We start from the raw sequence: 22,096 nt of genomic DNA on the forward strand, positions 1-22,096 counted from the left end.
TTCATCAGCCGCCTAGACCTTATGTATGCTTCCTTTTTCCTCTTAGCTAGTCTCACAATTTCACCTGTCATCCATGGTTCCCTAATCTTGCCATTTCTATCCCTCATTTTCACAGGAACATGTCTCTCCTGAACGCTAATCAACATCTCTTTAAAAGCCTCCCACATATCACATGTGGATTTACCTTCAAACAGCTGCTCCCAATCTACATTTCCCAGCTCCTGCCGAATTTTGGTATAGTTGGCCTTCCCCCAATTTAGCACTCTTCCTTTAGGACCACTCTCGTCTTTGTCCATGAGTATTTTAAAGCTTACGGAATTGTGATCACTATTCCCAAAGTAGTCCCCTACTGAAACTTCAACAACCTGGCCGGGCTCATTCCCCAACACCAGGTCCAGTATGGCCCCTTCCCGAGTTGGACTATTTACATACTGCTCTAGAAAACCTTCCTGGATGCTCCTTACAAATTCTGCTCCATCTGGACCTCTAACACTAAGCGAATCCCAGTCAATGTTGGGAAAATTAAAATCTCCTATCACCACCACCCTGTTGCTCCTACATCTTTCCATAATCTGTTTACATATTTGTACCTCTATCTCACGCTCGCTGTTGGGAGGCCTGTAGTACAGCCCCAACATTGTTACCGCACCCTTCCTATTTCTGAGTTCTGTCCATATTGCCTCACTGCTCGAGTCCTCCATAGTGCCCTCCTTCAGCACAGCTGTGATATCCTCTTTGACCAGTAATGCAACTCCTCCACCCCTTTTACCTCCCTCTCTATCCCGCCTGAAGCATCAATATCCTGGGATATTTAGTTGCCAATCATGCCCTTCCCTCAACCAAGTCTCAGTAATAGCAATAACATCATACTCCCAGGTACTAATCCAAGCCCTAAGTTCATCTGCCTTACCTACTACACTTCTTGCATTAAAACAAATGCACCTCAGACCACCAGTCCCATTAAATTTATCATCTGCTCCCTGCCTGCTCTTCCCCTTAGTCACACTGACTTCATTATCTAGTTCCTTACAGGCTTTTGTTACTACCTCCTTACTGTCAACTGACCTCAATTGGTTCCCATCCCCCTGCCACATTAGTTTAAACCCTCCCCAACAGCGTTAGCAAAAGCACCTCCAAGGACATTGGTTCCAGTCCGGCCCAGGTGTAGACCGTCCAATTTGTAATAGTCCCACCTCCCCCAGAACCGGTCCCAATGTCCCAAAAATCTGAACCCCTCCTTCCTGCACCATCTCTCAAGCCACGCATTCATCCTGACTATTCTTTCATTTTTACTCTGACTACCACGTGGCACTGGTAGTAATCCTGAGATTACTACCTCTGAGGTCCTACTTTTTAACTTGGCTCCTAACTCCCTAAACTCTGCTTGTAGGACCTCATCCCGTTTTCTACCTATATCATTAGTGCCTATGTGCACAATGACAACTGGCTGTTCACCCTCCCCCTTTAGAATGTTCTGCAGCCGATCTGAGACATCCCTGACCCGTGCACCTGGGAGGCAACATACCATTCGGGAGCCTCGTTTTCGACCACAGAACCGCCTATCTACTCCCCTTACAATCCAATCCCCTACGACTATAGCCCTTCCACTCTTTTTCCCGCCCTTCTGAACAGCAGAGCCAGCCACGGTGCCATGGACCTGGCTACTGCTGCCTTCCCCTGGTGAGCCATCTCCCTCAACAGTATCCAAAAGGGTATACTTGTTTTGGAGGGAGATGACCGCAGGGGATTCCTGCGCTGCCTTCCTGCTCTTTCTCTGCCTTTTGGTCACCCATGCCCTTTCTCCCTCAGCAATCCTAATCTGCGGTGTGACCAATTCACTAAACGTGCTATCCACGATCTCCTCAGCATCGCGCATGCTCCAAAGTGAGTCCATCCGCAGCTCGAGAGCCGTCATGCGGTCTAACAAGAGCTGCAGTTGGACACACTTCCTGCACGTGAAGGAGTCAGGGACATCAGCCATGTCCCTGAGCTCCCACATTGAGCAAGAGGAGCATGACACGGGTCTGAGATCTCCTGCCATTTTTAACCTTAAGCTTAACTTAGTTAAATGAAAAAGGAACGAAAAGTTTTTACCAATCACAATAAAACCAGAGAAATCGAAAAAGCCTTACCTTATAAACACCCCACCGAGTCCTTTTTTTTTGGTTAGAGGAGGAGGGCGGGTGGGAGACACGACAAGTGTGGTGTCTCGGGTTCAGAAACCCCCCAAATATATAGTGTTTTACTTACCCAGCAGCCCCCTGGCCTCCGCCGAAAAACAAAAGGAAATTAAATTTACTTTCAAACTGACCTTCCCAGCTGCTCACTCGCTCACACTCTGCTCCCGAAAAAGCTGCTGCAATGAAAGGAAAGTTATTTTAAACCGCCCAAATATATAGTGTTTTACTTACCCAGCAGCCCCCTGGCCTCCGCCGAAAAACAAAAGGAAATTAAATTTACTTTCAAACTGACCTTCCCAGCTGCTCACTCGCTCACACTCTGCTCCCGAAAAAGCTGCTGCAATGAAAGGAAAGTTATTTTAAACCGCCCAAATATATAGTGTTTTACTTACCCAGCAGCCCCCTGGCCTCCGCCGAAAAACAAAAGGAAATTAAATTTACTTTCAAACTGACCTTCCCAGCTGCTCACTCGCTCACACTCTGCTCCCGAAAAAGCTGCTGCAATGGATGTTAAAAATCCCATGGCACAACTCAAAGAGCAAGAAAGTTCCCTGTTTGCCCAGGCAACATTCCCTCCTCAACCAACATTCCCCCCACCCCGCAAAAAAAAGATTAACTACTGCTTGTGCGACCTTGTTCTGTGTAATTGCAAAGCTTCACTTCAAAAAGTAAATCATGTAAAGTGCTTCTGGACCATTCTCAGGATGTGACAGGTGATACATAAATGTTCTTTGCAGGTCAAGCAGCATCTGTGGAGAGAGACGCAGAGTTAACATTTCAGGTCTGTGACCTTTCATCAGAACTGGCAAAGGTTAGAAAAGAATGAAGGTTTAAGCAAGTGAAAAACGTTAGTGCGGGTTGTATATAGACCCCCAAACTGTGGTGGTGATGTTGGGAATGGCATTAGACAGGAAATTAGAGATGCATGCGATAAAGGAACATCTGTAATTATGGGTGATTTTAATCTGCATATAGATTGGGCAAATCAAATTAGTCACAATACCGTACAGGAGGAATTCTTGGAGTGTATACGGGATGGTTTTCTGGACCAATATGTTGAGGAACCAACTAGAGAACAGGCCATCCTAGACTGGGTATTGTGTAATGAGAGAGGAATAATTGACAATCTAGCGGTGGGAGACCCCTTGGGGATGAGCGACCATTATATGATAGAATTCTTCATCAAGATGGAGAGTGACGTAGTTGATTCTGAGACTAGGGTCCTGAATCTTAGTAAAAGAAACTACGAAGGTATGAGGCTTGAGTTGGCTATGAAGGATTGGGAAACATTACTTAAAGGGACGACGGTGGAAAGGCAATGGCAAACATTTAAAGAGCACACGGATGAACTGCAACAATGGTTTATCCCTGTCTGGCGCAAAAATAAAATGGGGAAGGTAGCCAAACCATGGCTTAAAAGGGAAATTAGAGATAGCATTCGATTCAAGGAAGAGGCATATAAATTTGCCAGAAAAAACAGCAGACCTGAGGATTGGGAACAGTTTAGAATTCAGCAAATGAGGACCAAGGGATTGAATAAGAAGGGGAAAATAGAGTACGAGAGCAAACTTGCGGGGAACATAAAAACTGACTGTAAAAGTTTCTATAGGTATGTGAAGATAAAAAGATTGGTGAAGACAAATGCAGGTCCTTTACAGTCAGAAACAGGGGAATTTATTATGGGGAACAAAGAAATGGCTGACCAACTAAATACATACTTTGGATCTGTCTTCATAAAGGAGGACACAAATATCATACCAGAAATGTTGGGGAACACAGGGCTTAGTAAGAGAGAGGAACTGAAAGAAAAAAGTATTAGTAGAGAAATGGTGTTGGGGAAATTGATGGTATTGAAGGCCGATAAATCCCCAGGGCCTGATGGTATGCATCCCAGAGTACTTAAGGAAGTGGGCCTAGAAATAGTGGATGCATTAGTGGTCATCTTCCAAGATTCTATAGACTCTGGAACAGTTCCTACAGATTTGAGGGTGGCTAATGTAACCCCACTATTTAAAAACGGAGGTAGAGAGAAAGCAGGGAATTATAGACCAGTCAGCCTGATGTCGGTAGTGGGGAAAATTCTAGAGTCCATTATCAAAGATTTTATAGCAGAGTACTTAGAGAACAGTGGTAGAATCGGGCAGAGTCAGCATGGATTTACGAAAGGGAAATCATGCTTGACAAATCTGCTAGAATTGTTCGAGGATGTAACTAGTAGAGTTGATGAGGGGGAGCCAGTGGATGAGGTTTATTTGGACTTTCAGAAGGCTTTTGACAAAGTTCCACATAAGAGATTAGCGTGTAAGATTAAAGCGCATGGGATTGGGGGTAGTGTACTGCGATGGATAGAAAATTGGTTGGCAGACAGGAAACAAAGAGTAGGGATAAATGGGTCTTTTTCCGAATGGCAGGCTAGTGGGGTACCGCAGGGATTGGTGCTAGGACCCCAGCTATTCACAATATATATTAATGATTTAGATGAGGGAACTAAATGTAATATCTCCAAATTTGCAGATGATACAAAACTGGATGGGAGGATGTGTTGTGAGGAAGATGCAGAGAAGCGTCAGAGTGATTTGGACAAGTTGAGTGAGTGGGCAAATGCATGGCAGATGCAGTATAATGTGGATAAATGTGAGGTTATCCACTTTGGTAGCAAAAACAGGAAGGCAGATTATCAGAAAGGCTATAAACTGAGAGAGGGGAATATGCAGCAAGAACCTGGGTGTTCTTGTACACCAGTCGCTGAAGGTAAGCATGCAGGTGCAACAGGCGATAAAAAAGGCAAATGGTATGTTGGCCTTCATAGCGAGAGGATTCGAGTGCAGGAGCAGGGATGTCGCTGCAATTGTACAGGGCCTTGGTGAGGCCACACCTGGAATATTGTGTGCACTTTTGGTCTCCTTATCTGAGGAAGGATGTTCTTGCTATAGAGGGAGTGCAGCAAAAGTTTACCAGACTGATTCGTGTGATGGCGGGTCTGACGTATGAGGAGAGATTGAGTCGGTTAGGATTATATTCGCTGAAGTTCAGAAGAGTGAGGGGAGATCTCATAGAAATCTATAAAATTCTAACAGGACTTGGAAGGGTAGAGGGAGGAAGGATGTTCCCGATGGTGGGGGAGTCCAGAACCAGGGGACATAGTCTAAGGATATGGGGTAAACCTTTCAGGACTGAGATGAGGAGAAATTTCTTCACCCACAGAGTGGTGAACCTGTGGAATTCGCTACCACAGAAAGTAGTTGAAGCCAAAACATTGTAAGTTTTCAAAAAGGATATCGCTCTTGGGTCTAAAGAGATCAAAGGGTATGGGGCAAAAGCAGGAACCGGTTACTGAGTTGGATGATCAGCCATGATCATAATGAATGGCGGAAAAGGTTCGAGTTGCCGAATGGCCTACTCCTATTTTCTATGTTTCTAAGTGGGTGGGGAGTGTGGGGAGGGGGATGGTTGGGAAGGGAGCGAAGGCAGGAGAGATTAAATAACAAAGCTGTCCTGGGACAAAGGCAAAGAGTGTGTTGCAGCTTGTGGTGAAAGAGCTATCCCAGGACAGCTTTATTATTTAATCTTTCCTGCCCTGTGCCCTATCACACACCTCCCCTTTTGTTCTCTTCCCCACCAACCTGCCCCCATCCCATTCATTTGCTTAAAACCTAACTCTTTTCTAACTTTTACCAGTTCTGATGCAAGGTCACAGACCTGAAATGTTAACTCTGCTTCTCTCTCCACAGATGCTGCCTGACCTGCTGAGTATTTCCTACACTTTCTGCTTTTATTTCAGATTTCCAGCATCTGCAGTATTTTGCTTTTATTATATAAATGTTCTTTCTCAGATTATGTGCTCAAGAGATGATTTTTTTTTTCCCCCTTCCAAAGAAAGTGTCATCTACCCACCAGTTCCCCGACACATTGCAGCTGCACTGGAACTTGTGAATGACAGACTGAGGGGCATCTGGCCCCGCCCAGTAATCGAGCAGGGCGGGTGGGATGACGCCATCCGCATCTTTACGTGCCCGTGACGTTCAGTCGCCGCGTCCGCGAATCTGACGTGAAGGTGCTGTGGGTTACCCGACAGGAGGAGCGGATAGGTTTAAGCAAGTTTCAGCGGCCCGGCGTACAGGTGGCGATAGCGGGTCGTTAGCGGCCTGTTTCTGCGGGCGATCAATTGCGTTATTTTGTTTATTTTTCCTGTGATTCGGCATTTTTTTTGCCCCAACTTCATCACCATGGCTGCTCACTGTGTTCGCCGGGTTTTGGGTCCGTGTGACAGTGAGTATCAGTCATTTGATTCCGGCTTCAGTTCTTCCCTCGCTTCTGATGCTGGAGGATTTCTTTGAAGTTTACCACATGTAGTACAATCTATAATGTGCAATACAAACAGTAATAGTACATATAACTACAATCTGCAATGTGAAATATGTTCATTAATATAGTTTATACAAGACAACACGTACGATCACAGAAATACAGTACAGGATGAAGCCATTCGGCCCATGGCGCTTTTGCTGGCTCTTTAAAACAACTGCCCAGTTTATTACCATTCTCCAGCTAATCGCCATAGCCCTGCAAATTAGTTCTCTTCGTGTACCTGCCCAATTGCCTTTTCAAAGTTTCAATGGAATCTGTTTCCATCACTTTTTCAGGCAGTGCATTCCAGATAATAATACTCTGTGGAAAAAAAAATCTCCTCATTTCTCCTCGAATTCTTTTGCCAATGTGACCTCTGCCACATTTGCCGTAGGAAATAGTTTCTCCCTACTTTCTCTATCAACGCGCACCATAATTTTCAGTACAATAAAGGTTACCCTTTAACTGCTGCTTTCAGGAAAATATATGAACTTCTCTATATAACTGAACTCTCTCCCCTTTATCACTTTGATAATCCTCCTCTGTATTCACCCAAGGTCTTGATACCTTTCCTAAAGTGTAGTACTTAAAATTATGCACAATACCACATGGCCAGTCTATGTGTTGTCTGCAAACTTCTGGATCACGCCCCTTACATTTACGTCCAAATTGTTAATATATACCACAAAAAGCAGGGAATCCAGTACTGAGCCCTGTGGTGTGGAATGCCACTAGAAACAGCCTTCCAGTCACAAAAACACCCGTCAACAATTACCCTTTGTTTCTTGCCACTGAGCCAATTTTGTATCCACGTTGTTGCATTTCCCTGGATCCATGGGATTTTTTAAACCAGTCTGCCACATGGGACCTTGTCAAAAGCGTTGCTAAAATCTATGTAGACCACATCAACTGCACTACCCTGATCTATCTTCCTTGTTACTTCTTCAAAAAATTTGACGAAGTTGGTCAAACAAGATCTTCCATTAACAAATCCATGCTGACTATCCTTGATTAACCTGTGCCTTCCTAAGTGACAGTTTATCCTGTCTCAGAATAGATTCTAATAATTTGCCCACTACTAAGGTTAGACTGACTGGCCTGTAATTATTTGGTCTATCCTGCGCTCCCTTTTTAAACAGTGGCACAATGTTAGCAGTTCTCCAATACTTCAGTACCACACTTGTATCCAGTGAGGACTGGAAAATGATGGTCAGACCTTCTACTATTTCCTCTCTTGCTTCTTTTAAAAGCCTAGGACACATTTTATCTGGCCCTGGTGATGTATCAATTTTCAAGGATGCTAATCCCATTAATACTTCCCCTCTCCCTATGTTTATCACATCCAATACTTCACACTCCTCCTCCTCCTTAACTACAATAACTGCATGGTCCCCGTCTTTTGTGAAGACAGACACAAAGTATTCATTAAGATACGTACCATGATGGGGGATTCAGTGATGATAATGTCAAGGGAAGATGGTTAGATTCTCTCTTGTTGGAGATAGTCAATGCCTGATATTTGTGCTGTCATTAAACCTTCTTGCTAGTGCAGCTGATGCAGTGCCACTGCTGGCAGATTGTGTCATTTCTTTTTATTCTTTCATGGATGTAGGCGTCGCTGGCAAGGCCAGCATTTGCTGCCTGTCCCTAATTGCCTAACTGAGTGACTCGCTAGATCATTTCAGAGCCAAGTGAATAGTCATCCACATTGTTGTGGTCTGGAATCGCATGTAGGCCAGAGCAGATAAGGACTGCAGGTGTCCTTCCCTAAAGGACATTAGTGAACCAGATGTGTTTTTATGACAATCGATAGTTTCATGGCACCAGCACTGAGACCAGCTTTCAATTCCAGATTTTAAAAAATCAATTGAATTTATTAATTCAATTTAAATTCCACCAGCTGGCATGGTGGGATTTGAACCTGTGTCCCCAGGGCATTTGCCTGGTCCTCTGGATTACTAGTTCAGTGACATTACTGTTATGCCATCATCTTCAATTATAGTATGACAGGTTTATGTGGGCAATTCCCAAATTAAATGTCAACATATGAATTTATATAATGGAGATATAAAAGTAGGGTTAGAGAGAGAGTTAATTGGACCAGGGCATGCAGACGTAATTTTAAAGCCATGCATTCTGATGTTGTAGGGGGTAATTTGCCGAGTTATGGTTAATATTTGGACCATGGAGAGAGAATTCTACGTCCATTGCTGCTATTGCCATGGCAATAACAGGGTGCCACCTGGTACTATGAAAGGTTTTGATCGGTAGATAGTGAGAAACTGTTCCAACTGGCAGGACGCTTAGAAACCAGAGGACACAGATTTAAGATAATTGGTAAGAGAACCAGAGGGGAGGTAACGCATTTTTTAAATGCAGCAAGTTATGGTGATCTGGACTGCATTGCCTGAAAGGGTGATAGAAGCAGATTCAAAAATAACTTACAAAAGGGAATTGGAAATGTACTTGAAGAGGACGAATTTGCAGGAGGAAAGAGTAGGAGAGTGAACAAAGAACAAAAGAAAATTACAGCACAGGAACAGACCCTTCGGCCCTCCAAGCCTACGCCGATCCAAATCCTCTATCTAAACCTGTCGCCTATTTTCTAAGGGTCTGTATCTCTTTACTTCCTGCCCATTCATGTATCTGTCTAGATACATCTTAAAAGACGCTATCGTGCCCGCGTCTACCACCTCCGCTGGCAAAGCGTTCCATGCACCCACCACCCTCTGCGTAAAGAAATTTCCACGCATATCCCCCCTAAACTTTTCCCCTTTCACTTTGAACTCGTGACCCCTTGTAATTGAATCCCCCACTCTGGGAAAAAGCTTCTTGCTATCCACCCTGTCTATACCTCTCATGATTTTGTACACCTCAATCAGGTCCCCCCTCAACCTCCGTCTTTCTAATGAAAATAATCCTAATCTACTCAACCTCTCTTCATAGCTAGCGCCCTCCATACCAGGCAACATCCTGGTGAATCTCCTCTGCACCCTCTCCAAAGCATCCACATCCTTTTGGTAATGTGGCGATCAGAACTGCACGCAGTATTCCAAATGTGGCCGAACCAAAGTCCTATACAACTGTAACATGACCTGCCAACTCTTGTACTCAATATCCCGTCCGATGAAGGAAAGTATGCCGTATGCCTTCTTGACCACTTTATTGACCTGCGTTGCCACCTTCAGGGAACAATGGACCTGAACACCCAAATCTCCCTGTACAACAATTTTCCCCAGGACTTTTCCATTTACTGTATAGTTCACTCTTGAATTGGATCTTCCAAAATGCATCACCTCGCATTTTCCCTGATTGAACACCATCTGCCATTTCTCTGCCCAACTCTCCAGTCTATCTATATTCTGCTGTATTCTGACAGTCCCCTTCAGTATCTGCTACTCCACCAATCTTAGTGTCGTCTGCAAACTTGCTAATCAGACCACCTATACTTTCCTCCAAATCATTTATGTATATCACAAACAACAGTGGTCCCAGCACGGATCCCTGTGGAACACCACTGGTCACACGTCTCCACTTTGAGAAACTCCCTTCCACTGCTACTCTGTCTCCTGTTGCCCAGCCAGTTCTTTATCCATCTAGCTAGTCCACCTTGGACCCCATGCGCCTTCACTTTCTCCATCAGCCTACCATGGGGAACCTTATCAAACGCCTTACTGAAGTCCATGTATATGACATCTACAGCTCTTCCCTCATCAATCAACTTTGTCACTTCCTCAAAGAATTCTATTAAGTTGGTAAGACATGACCTTCCCTGCACAAAACCATGTTGCCTATCACTGATAAGCCCATTTTCTTCCAGATGGGAATAGATCCTATCCCTCAGTATCTTTTCCAGCAGCTTCCCTACCACTGACATCAGGCTCACCGGTCTATAATTACCTGGATTATCCCTGCTATCCTTCTTAAACAAGGGGACAACATTAGCAATTCTCCAGTCCTCCGGGACCTCACCCGTGTTTAAGGATGTTGCAAAGATCTCTGTTAAGGCCACAACTATTTCCTCTCTCGCTTTCCACAGTAACCTGGGATAGATTCCATCCGGACCTGGGGACTTGTCCACCTTAATGCCTTTTAGAATACCCAACACTTCCTCCCTCCTTATGCCGACTTGACCTAGAGTAATCAAACATCTGTCCCTAACCTCAACATCCGTCATATCCCTCTCCTCGGTGAATACCGATGCAAAGTACTCGTTTAGAATCTCACCCATTTTCTCTGACTCCACGCATAACTTTCCTCCTTTGTCCTTCAGTGAGCCAATCCTTTCTCTAGTTACCCTCTTGCTCCTTATATATGAATAAAAGGCTTTGGGATTTTCCTTAACCCTGTTTGCTAAAGATATTTCATGACCCCTTTTAGCCCTCTTAATTCCTCGTTTCAGATTGTGCCTACAATCCCGATATTCTTTCAAAGCTTCGCCTTTCTTCAGCCGCCTAGACCTTATGTATGCTTCCTTTTTCCTCTTAGCTAGTCTCACAATTTCACCTGTCATCCATGGTTCCCTAATCTTGCCATTTCTACCCCTCATTTTCACAGGAACATGTCTCTCCTGCACGCTAATCAACCTCTCTTTAAAAGCCTCCCACATATCAAATGTGGATTTCCCTTCAAACAGCTGCTCCCAATCTACATTCCCCAGCTCCTGCCGAATTTTGGTATAGTTGGCCTTCCCCCAATTTAGCACTCTTCCTTTAGGACCACTCTCGTCTTTGTCCATGAGTATTCTAAAACTTACGGAATTGTGATCACTATTCCCAAAATAGTCCCCTACTGAAACGTCAACCACCTGGCCCGGCTCATTTCCCAACAATAGGTCCAGTATGGCCCCTTCCCGAGTTGGACTATTTACATACTGCTCTAGAAAACCCTCCTGGATGCTCCTTACAAATTCTGCTCCATCTAGACCTCTAACATTAAGTGAATCCCAGTCAATGTTGGGAAAATTAAAATCTCCTATCACCACCACCCTGTTGCTCCTGCAGCTTTCCATAATCTGTTTGTATATTTGTACCTCTATCTCACGCTCGCTGTTGGGAGGCCTGTAGTACAGCCCCAACATTGTTACCGCACCCTTCCTATTTCTGAGTTCTGCCCATATTGCCTCACAGCTCATGTCCTCCATAGTGCCTTCCTTCAGCACAGCTGTGATATCCTCTTTGACCAGTAATGCAACTCTTCCACCCCTTTTACCTCCCTCTCTATCCCACCTGAAGCATCGGTATCCTGGGATATTTAGTTGCCAATCATGCCCTTCCCTCAACCAAGTCTCAGTAATAGCAATAACATCATACTCCCAGGTACTAATCCAAGCCCTAAGTTCATCTGCCTTACCTACCACACTTCTTGCATTAAAACAAATACACCTCAGACCACCAGTCCCTTTGCTTTCATCATCTGCTCCCTGCCTCCTCTTTCCCTTAGTCACGCTGATTTCATTATCTAGTTCCTTACAGGCTTTAGTTACTACATCCTTACTCTCTACTGACCTCATTTGGTTCCCATCCCCCTGCCACATTAGTTTAAACCCTCCCCAACAGTGTTAGCAAAAGCACCCCCAAGGACATTGGTTCCAGTCCGGCCCAGGTGTAGACCGTCCAATTTGTAATAGTCTCACCTCCCCCAGAACCGGTCCCAATGTCCCAAAAATCTGAACCCCTCCCTCCTGCACCATCTCTCAAGCCACGCATTCATCCTGACTATTCTTTCATTTCTACTCTGACTATCACGTGGCACTGGTAGCAATCCGGAGATTACTACCTCTGAGGTCCTACTTTTTAAACTTGGCTCCTAACTCCCTAAATTCTGCTTGTAGGACCTCATCCCGTTTTTTACCTATATCATTGGTGCCTATGTGCACAACGACAACTGGCTGTTCACCCTCCCCCTTCAGAATGTTCTGCAGCCGATCTGAGACATCCCTGACCCGTGCACCTGGGAGGCAACATACCATTCGGGAGTCTCATTTTCAACCACAGAACCGCCTATCTACTCCCCTTACAATCGAATCCCCTATGACTATAGCCCTTCCACTCTTTTTCCCGCCCTTCTGAACAGCAGAGCCAGCCACGGTGCCATGAACCTGGCTACTGCTGCCTTCCCCTGGTGAGCCATCTCCCTCAACAGTATCCAAAACGGTATACCTGTTGTGGACGGAGATGACCGCAGGGGACACCTGCGCTGCCTTCCTGCTCTTTCTCTGCCTTTTGGTCACCCATTCCCTTTCTCCCTCAGCAATCCTAATCTGCGGTGTGACCAATTCGCTAAACGTGCTATCCACGACCTCCTCAGCATCGCGGATGCTCCAAAGTGAGTCCATCCGCAGCTCCAGAGCCGTCATGCGGTCTAACAAGAGCTGCAGCTGGACACACTTCCTGCACGTGGAGGAGTCAGGGACATCAGCCATGTCCCTGAGCTCCCACATTGAGCAAGAGGAGCATGTCACGGGTCTGAGATCTCCTGCCATTTTTAATCTTAAGCTTAAACTTAGTTAAATGAAAAAGGAATGAAAAGTTTTTTACCTGTCACACGATTAAAAAAAAAGAGAAATAGAAAAAGCCTTACCTTATCTAGACACCACCAAGTCCTTTTTTTTTTTGGTTAGAGGAGGAGGGCAGGTGGGAGACACTACAGGTGTAGTGTCTTGGGTTCAGAAACGGCCCAAATATATAGGGTTTTACTTACCCAGCAGCCCCCTGGTCTCCGCCGAAAACAAAAGGAAATTAAGTTTACTTTAAACTGACCTTCCCAGCTGCTCACTCGCTCGCACTCTCTGCTCCCGAAAAAGCTGCTGCAATGAAAGGCAAGTTATTTTAAACGGCCCAAATATATCGGGTTTTATTTACCCAGCAGCCCCCTGGTCTCTGCCGAAAACAAAAGGAAATTAAGTTTACTTTAAACTGACTTCCCAGCTGCTTACTCGCTCGCACTCTCTGCTCCCGAAAAAGCTGCTGCAATGAAAGGCAAGTTATTTTAAACGGCCCAAATATATAGGGTTTTACTTACCCAGCAGCCCCCTGGTCTCCGCCGAAAACAAAAGGAAATTAAGTTTACTTTAAACTGACCTTCCCAGCTGCTCACTCGCTCGCACTCTCTGCTCCCGAAAAAGCTGCTGCAATGAAAGGCAAGTTATTTTAAACGGCCCAAATATATAGGGTTTTACTTACCCAGCAGCCCCCTGGTCTCCGCCAAAAACAAAAGGAAATTAAGTTTACTTTAAACTGACCTTCCCAGCTGCTCACTCGCTCGCACTCTCTGCTCCCGTAAAAGCTGCTGCAATGAAAGGCAAGTTATTTTAAATGGCCCAAATATATAGGGTTTTACTTACCCAGCAGCCCCCTGGTCTCCGCCGAAAACAAAAGGAAATTAAATTTATTTTAAACTGACCTTCCCAGCTGCTCACACGCTCGCACTCTCTGCTCCCGAAAAAGCTGCTGCAATGAAAGTGGATCTAATTGGACAGCTCTTTCAAAGAGCATGATGGGCCAAATGGCCTCCTCCGTCCTGTTACAACTCTGTGAACAGCCTTTTGTGTTTTCTATCCAGGATTTCTTTCAACATCTGCACACTTGAGGCTGGCAAGCACAGAGCTGCTTCAGAAGCGCAGTGAACTGTTTGACCAGGAGAAAGCCAGACAGCGAGTCCTGGTCCCACGGATTGAGAAAATTGAAGTTAAACATGTGGGAATGCCCGATCCTGGAACGGTCTTCATCATGAACAAGGGCCTTTCCACTCCCTACAACTGTGCCATGCGTAAGTAGCTGGTTGATAAATTAGAAAACAGTTTAAGTTTTGAGAGTGCCCGTCACTGGGTTCTTCCAGTTTGCCGAAAGGGAGGAGCAAGGCCATGAGAGGATGAGAATTTTATATTGGAGACATTGGGGAACCGAAAGCCATTGTAGGCATGGTAACAGAGGTGTGATGGTGGAGCAGGACTTGGTATGGGATAGTGGCTGAGCAGAGAGTTTCAAATGAGCTGAAGTTTAGAGGGTGGAGGATGGGAGGCTGGTCAGGTGAGCATTGGAACAATCAAGACTGAAGCTAATGAAGGCATGGATGAGAGTTTTACCAGCAGATGGGCTGAGGCAGGAGATGCTATGGAGATAGAAGGAGCTGGTTTTTTTTTGGTGGAGTTTTTTGAGCTCGTTGTCAAATAGGACATGAAGATTGTGAACCGTCTGGTTGAACTTGAAAAATTGTCTGAGGAGCGGTTTGACATCAGTGTCAAGAATATGATTGTGGTGGGGGCTGAAGATAAAGGCCTCAGTCTTAATGTTTAATTGGAGGCAATTATGGCTGATCTCAGACTGGATAAGCAATCTGTTGGCACAGACAGGGGACAGAGAGATGATGGAGAGGTAGGGCTGAGTGTTGTCAATGTACTTGTGAAAGCTGGCCCCAGGTCTAATGATGCTGCCAAGGGAAGCATGTAGATGAGGAAGAGCAGGGGGGCAAGTATAGGTTCTTAAAATACAGCAGAGGTCACAGGGTGAGAAGCCATTGCTGGAAATTCTTCGGCTTTGGTTTGATGGGCAAGAATGGAACTGAGCAAGAGCAGTCCCACTGTGCTGGACAGCAGAAGAGATGTTGGAGGAGGATGAAGTTGATTGTGTCAAAGGCTGCAGAGAGATAGGAGGAAAAATGTGCCATTGTCAGATTCACAGAGGATGTCATTTGTGACTTTGATTAGGGCCATTTTAGTTCTCTGGCAGGGCGTGGAAAGGTTCCAAAGAACATGGGTACTGATTTTGGAGGTGACGATGCTTTCAAGGACTCTGGAGAGAAATGGGAGGTTAGATGTGGGGTGATGATTTGCAAGAACAGATGCATTCATGAAGTTGCAGTTGCAGCGGGGGAAGTGATCAGCATTTTTTCTCTTGTCTGTGCTCTTTCCAGTGTTGAGATTTGAACTCGTTGAAGGGGCTAAAGCTGAGAACGGATTGTGCAGCATCTGAAATGAGAAGGTTAGAGGTCACAGTAAAACCCCGGCAAACGGGAGGAGGGAGGTCACTCCCAAAGTACTAACCTGTCTCCATTTCAGATGCAGTCAGGTCCCTTCCCCGTTTCCATGTATTTTTGTTGCTGATTTTTGAAACCGAAACTGCATCATGCTTCCTTAATAGAGATTGATGTCTTGTTTGTCCCTAGTTCTCCACTGTATGTCCAGCCCTTGCACCTGCCTTGAAGCAGTGATGCCTACAATTTCACCCTACTGTACTGGTTGACCTACATTAGCCCCTGTTCTGGCAACACTTACATTTGAAAATTCTCACCGTTGTGTTCAAACCCATCAATGGCCTCGCCCCACCATACCTCCTCCAACCCTCCACGATCTCTGCACTCCTCCAGTTCTGAGCTCTTGTGCATCCCCGATTTTCATGGCTGCACCATTGGTGGCTGTGCTTTCAGCTGCCTCGGCGCTAAACTTTGGAATTCCCTCCCTAAACCTCTGCCTCTCTGCTTTTCTCCTCCTTCAAACCTATCTCTTTGACCAAGCATTTGGTTATCTGTCCGAATATCTCTCTCTGTGGCTCGGTGTCAAATTTTGCTCTGATTAAGCTCCTGTGAAGCACCTTGATGTTTTACTATGTTAAAAGAAATGCATAAATGCAGGGTGTTTGTAACATTGATCCTCCATGCCTTTAGAAGTGTCAGCTGCTCCATTTTGTAATCTCTTCAAACACTTCTTGTCCCTCTGCACAGATATGAGTGAATGGTTTGTAAGGCGTTCCATACTTGCACTCGTGGATGGGGAAATCTGGGATATGTATAAACCCCTCAACAAATCATGCGACATCCAGTTCCTCACTTTCAAGGATGAGAACCCAGAAGAAGTTAATAAGGTAAAGACCCTACCCTACTGTTCCATTGTGATGTTGTGGACAGAGATCAGCTAGCTGAACAGGCAGAAATCAAACCTGGGATCCTCCTGACTCAGTTCCATACTTGTGGCTGCTTTACTGAATGATGGAACCATTGGGGAATGTTTTATTTTGCTTAAATCAATTGCCGGGGAGGGTGTTGCCACAAAACCAATTTGTTCGACTGTAATTTCTAGATGTGTTTTGACAGGTGATGACTATGGAGATGATAATTGTTGCTGCTCTGCACCCGCCCCCTTCCATAGCGACCTTGTCAGCTGTAGCCTGGCTTCTTCAGAGAGAAAAAGGGAGCTTAATAAAAGAAGGCAGCAGAAATGTTCTGGCAATAGACATTGCGCTCATTGCTGCTAATTCATCACGACAAATAGCTCTCACTACAGCCGCTACCAGTAACAAGCCTATAACTACTAGTACAGCCCAAAGTGCTGTCTCCATAGACAATCCAAGCTGGGAAAGATAAGTCTACATTTTATTTTTCTGCAGTTGAATTGAACAAAATATGAAAAATTCATACACATATTTTGCTGCAATCATTTTGATGAGTCTGCACTTGAATTATCCACTAAATTTTCCTGTTGTGGTGTCACCACTTTAAATGGATGCTGCTCACCACACTCCCACTCTAATTCTTATGTTTAGCAACTCTTTTATATTCAAACAACTAACTGCTTACAAAGGTAGCTTTCTATCCATTTTCCTAGTTCCACTCCCCTCCCCCAATGTTATATATGTTCCAGTGCTGCACCATTATATTTATGTTATCACGACCAAGTGAGAAAGGGGTCTAGGGGTTTCCTCGCAGCCTTTGCCTGGTTTGACTGTCACAGGGTTTAATTTTTAAAATACCGTGTTTTTAGCTCCCCCTCAGTGAATCCTTGTTCATTGCTCTCCAGCTGTAAGGCAAAGAAATCAACCAGATAGGTTTTCTTAAACTTACACCTTTCTTGTTTAAATCTATTAACCCTAAAACTCTAATTTGGTTAAAACTACTACGAATATGCGATAAACACAAACGCAGATAGAAACAGAAAAGTAGAAAGAATGAGGGGGATAAGTTTGAAGCAATAGCTGGGGTTTATTTACTATCCTTTGCGTTCGATGTAGAGTCTTTGATTGCAGTTAAATCTTGCCACTTCGTTGGGGCCCAGTGGACGCTTTCAAACTTGTTTCGAAACAGGAGTCTTCTCTCTTGAGGTTTAAGTGTCTTCAGTGGATCTGGAAATTCATGAGCAGGAGAGAGGCTCTTCAAATTCAGTTGCGGTCTGACCAAAACTGTTCTGTGAGCAGTTCAGAACCAAACCTGGGCAAGCAGGTTGGTCATGTGACTTTTTTTTGTGGATTCCTTTCATCTTAGAAGCCACCCACAGTGGGGGAATGGAATGCTGGCTTGTTCCACATTCAGTGTCTAGTGATCAAAATCCGTTTGGGTTAATTGGATCAGGGAGTCGTTCTATTGTCTCTCTAGGCAACTGTGTCCAGTTATGCAAATTTTTCCAGCCATTGCTGATCTCTTTAAACAAGTCATCTCTTCAGTCCAGCAACAGTGTAACATTAATGTTTCACATGACGAAATTAATATGCCTCATTCTTGGCAGGTGGGGTCTTCATGACAACATGTCCATTGGTAATTATGCAGTGACCTTTCCCTCTTGTTCATCCTGAGCTCTGAATGTAGCATCATCTTCCTCCCTGCAACCTCACTGCGTTGGCTTTTCACACCAACTCCTATTTGCAATTTTCCATCTTGAGACGCTGAAACTGTGGTTTTTCTTCCCTCCCTCAATCTTTTAAAACTTAAGCTTGGTAATATCTAATCACTGCTCCCTGATTTACTTCGTGTTCTCTCCTATCATTTTCAATCTTGGTTGAGTTCTGCACTGTTACAGCTACCACTGCCATAACTGAAACTTGCATTAATACAAAACATTAAAATGGAAAAATGCATCAGTGTTTTTACGGAGATGTCATTAGAAACTGGATGCCGAGCCAAAGAAGGAGATATTGGGAGAGACGACCATACATGTGGTCAAAGAGGTTGGTTTTAAGAAGGAGATGGAAAGGCAGTGCAGTTTCAGGAGGGATCCCAGAGTGTGGGTTCGTGTTGGCTGCCACTTGTTGAGGTCAGTGTTTGTGGGGTTGGGGAGCGATGAGAGGTTGTAGGGCTGAAGGATGTCACAGGGAAAGGGAGGCATGAAGGGATTTACACACACATGCAAGAATTTTAAATTTGGTGTTGTGGGAGTGGGAGCCAATACATATGAATATATGAATTAGGAGCAGGAGTGGGCCACTCGGTCCCTCAAACCTGCTCTGCCATTCAATAAGATCATGGTTGATCTGACTGTAACCTCAACACCACACTCCTGCATACCCCCATTAACCTTTCACACCTTGCTTATCAAGAATTGATCTATCTCCCTAAAAAATATTCAAAGGTTCTGCTTTCACCGCCCTTTGAGGAAGAGAGTTCCAAAGACTCACGATCCTCAGAGAAAAGATTTCTCCACATCTGTCTCTAATGGGCGACCCCTTATTTTTAAACAGTGATCCCTTGTTCTAGATTCTTCCACAAGAGGAAACGTCCTTTTCACATCTACCTTGTCAAGACCCCTCAGAATCTTATGTTTCAATCAAGTCACCTCTTACTCTTCTAAACTCCAGTGGATACAAGCCTAGCCTGTCCAGCCTTTCCTCATAAGACAACCCGTCCATCCCAGGTATTAGTCTAGTAAACCTCCTCTGAACTGCTTCCAATGCATTTACATCCTTCCTTAAATAAAGAGACCAATACTGTACAAAGTACTCCAGATAAGGTCTCACCAATGCCCTGTATAGCTGAAATATAGCCTCCCAACTTTTGTATTCAATTCCCCGTGCAATAAATGATCACATTCGCTTTCCTAATTACTTGCTGTACCTGCATACTAACCTTTTGCGATTCATGCACAAGGACACCCAGATCCCTTTGCATCTCAGAGCTTTACAATCTCTCACCATTTAGATAATATGCCTCCTTTTTATTTTCCTGACAAAATGGACAATTTCACATTTTTCCACATTATACTCCATTTGCCAGATTTTTGCCCAGTCAACCTATCTATCTCCCTTTGTAGCCTCCTTATGTCCTCTTCACGAGTTACTTTCCTACCTATCTCTGTGTCACCAGCAAAATTAGCAACCACACCTTCGGTCCCTTCATCCAAGTCATTTATATAAATTGTAAAAGTTGAGGCCCCAGCACTGATCCCTGTGGCACACCACTCATTACATCTTGCCAACCAGAAAATGACTCATTTATGCCTACACTGTTTTCTGTTAGCTAGCCAATCTTCTATCCATGCCAATACGTTGCCCTCTACACCATGAGCTTTTATTTTCCGCAATAGCTTTTGATGTGGCACCTTATCAAATGCCTTCTGGAAATCTCAGTACAATATATCCACCAGTTTCCCTTTATCCACAGCACATGTTACGACTTCAAGAACTCCAGTAAATTGGTTAAACATAATTTCCCTTTCACAAAACCATGTTGACTCTGCCTAATTACCTTGAATTTTTCTAAGTACCCTACTATAACTTCTTTAACAATAGCTTCTAATATTTTCCCAATGACAGATGTTAAGCTAACTGGCCTGTAGTTTTCTGCTTTCTGTCTCCCTCCCTTTTTGAATAAAGGAGTTACATTGGCTATTTTCCAATCTATTGGAACCTTCCCCTATTCTAGGGAATTTTGTAAAATTAAAACTAATGCATCAACTATCTCACTAGCCACTCTTAACACCCTGGGATGAAGTCCATCAGGACCCGGGGCCTTGTCAGCCCGTAGCTCCAACAATTTGTTCAATACCTCTTCCCCGGTGATTGTAATTTTCTTAAGTTCCTCCCTCCCCTCCATTTCCTGATTTACAGCTTTTTCTGTATGTTACTTGTATCCTGTATGATGAAGACTGATGCAAAATACCTGTTCAATTCATCTGCCATCTCCTTTTTATCCATTAATTCCCCAGCCTCACTTTCTATTGGACCAATGCTCACTTTAACTCTTTTCTTTTTAAAACATCTATGGAAACTCTTACCATCTGTCTTTATATTTCTCGCCTGCTTTCTCTTGTACTTTAATTTTTCCCTCCTTATTAATCTTTTAGTTGTTCTTTGCTGCGTTTTATATTCTGTCCGATGTTCTGACCTACCACCTGTCTTTGCACCATTATACGCTTTTTCTTTAAGTTTGATACTAGCTTTAACTTATTTGGTTAACCATGGAAGGTGGGTTCCCTGCCCCCCCCCTTGGAATTTTTCTTTCTCATTGGAATGTATCTATTCTGTGTATTCTGAAATATCCCTTTAAATGTCTGCCACTGCATCTCTATTGACCTATCCCTTAACCTAATCTGTCAGCTCAGTTTAGCTAGCTCTGCTTTCATACCCTCATAATTGCCCTTATTTAAATTTAAAATATTAGTCCTGGACCCATTCTTCTCTCCCTCAAACTGAATGTAAAATATTATGATCACTGCTGTCTAGGGGCACCTTCACTATGAGGTCATTAATTAATCCGATCTCTCTGGTTGGCTCCAGAACATGATGTTACGAATTAGGACATACGAGCATTCGAATTAGGAGCAGGAGTAGGCCACTCGAGCCTGCTTCGCCATTCAATAAGTTCTTGGTTGAACTGATTACTCCACATTTCCACCTACCCCCGATAACCTTCCACCCTCTTCCTTATCAAGAATCTATCTACCTCTGCCTTAAAAATATTCAAAGTCTCTGCTTCCACTGTTCTAAGAAACCATCCCGAAAACATTCTATGAGCTCCTCATGTAGGCTGCCTTTGCCCATCTGATTTTTTCAATCTATATGTAGAATAAAAGCCCCCATCGCTGTACCTTTCTGACAAGCACCTGTTGTTTCTTCCTTTATACCCCGTCCTACTGTGTGGTTACTGTTAGCGGGGCCTATACTCCACTCCCACAAGTGACTTCTTGCCTTTATCATTTCTCATCTTGACCCAAATCTACATCCCAGTTTCCTGAACTTCGGTCATCCCTCTATTGTGCTAATACCACCATTAATTAACAGAGCCAGCCCTCCACCTTTTCCTAGTTTCCTATTCTTCCTAAATGTCATGTACCCTTAAATATTCAGGTCCCAATCTATGCCATCCTGCAGCCATGTCTCTATAATGGCTATCTGATCATACTTATTTATTTCTATTTGCTCTATCACTTCATCTGTTTTGTTTCGAATGCTGCGTGCGTTCAGATACAGAACCTTTAGTTTTGTACATTTATTATTTTTGTAACCTCCAGCCTTGTCTGCTGATTTGCTCTTAGATTTGTACTCACTGTCCCTCCCTGTCGCAGTTTGTTATCTTTTCCCATATTCATACCTTTCTCTCCTGCCTTGTCTCTCCTGCCTTGTCTCTACTCTTTGATTTACCACATCTCCCTAAATTTGATCCCTTGCCCCCACTATTTATTTTAAAACCCTCTCTACTTCCCTGGTTATGCGACTCGCTAGAACAACGGTCCCAGCACGTTTCAGGTGTAGACTGTCCCAACGGTACAGCCCCCACTTTACCCAGTATTGGTGTCAGTGTCCCACGAACCGGGACCCACTTCTATCACACCAGTCTTTGAGTCATGCATTCATTTCTCTAATCTTATT

General features: G+C 44.2%; 1 protein-coding gene across 1 annotated transcript in view; it reads left to right on the plus strand.

Annotated features, from left to right (window-relative positions):
- Positions 1–6,202: 6,202 nt before the first annotated feature.
- mrpl39 (mitochondrial ribosomal protein L39) overlaps positions 6,203–22,096 on the plus strand; it is a 36,184-nt gene continuing 20,290 nt past the window's right edge. Inside the window, exons 1-3 of the mRNA XM_068041259.1 lie at positions 6,203–6,449; positions 14,091–14,297; positions 16,248–16,387. Of these exons, the coding sequence (XP_067897360.1) occupies positions 6,407–6,449; positions 14,091–14,297; positions 16,248–16,387 (390 nt within the window). The 5' untranslated portion in view covers positions 6,203–6,406. The remainder of the gene's footprint in view (positions 6,450–14,090; positions 14,298–16,247; positions 16,388–22,096) is intronic.

The sequence above is a fragment of the Heterodontus francisci genome, chromosome 10 (assembly GCF_036365525.1).
Source record: "Heterodontus francisci isolate sHetFra1 chromosome 10, sHetFra1.hap1, whole genome shotgun sequence".
Lineage (NCBI taxonomy): Eukaryota > Metazoa > Chordata > Chondrichthyes > Heterodontiformes > Heterodontidae > Heterodontus > Heterodontus francisci.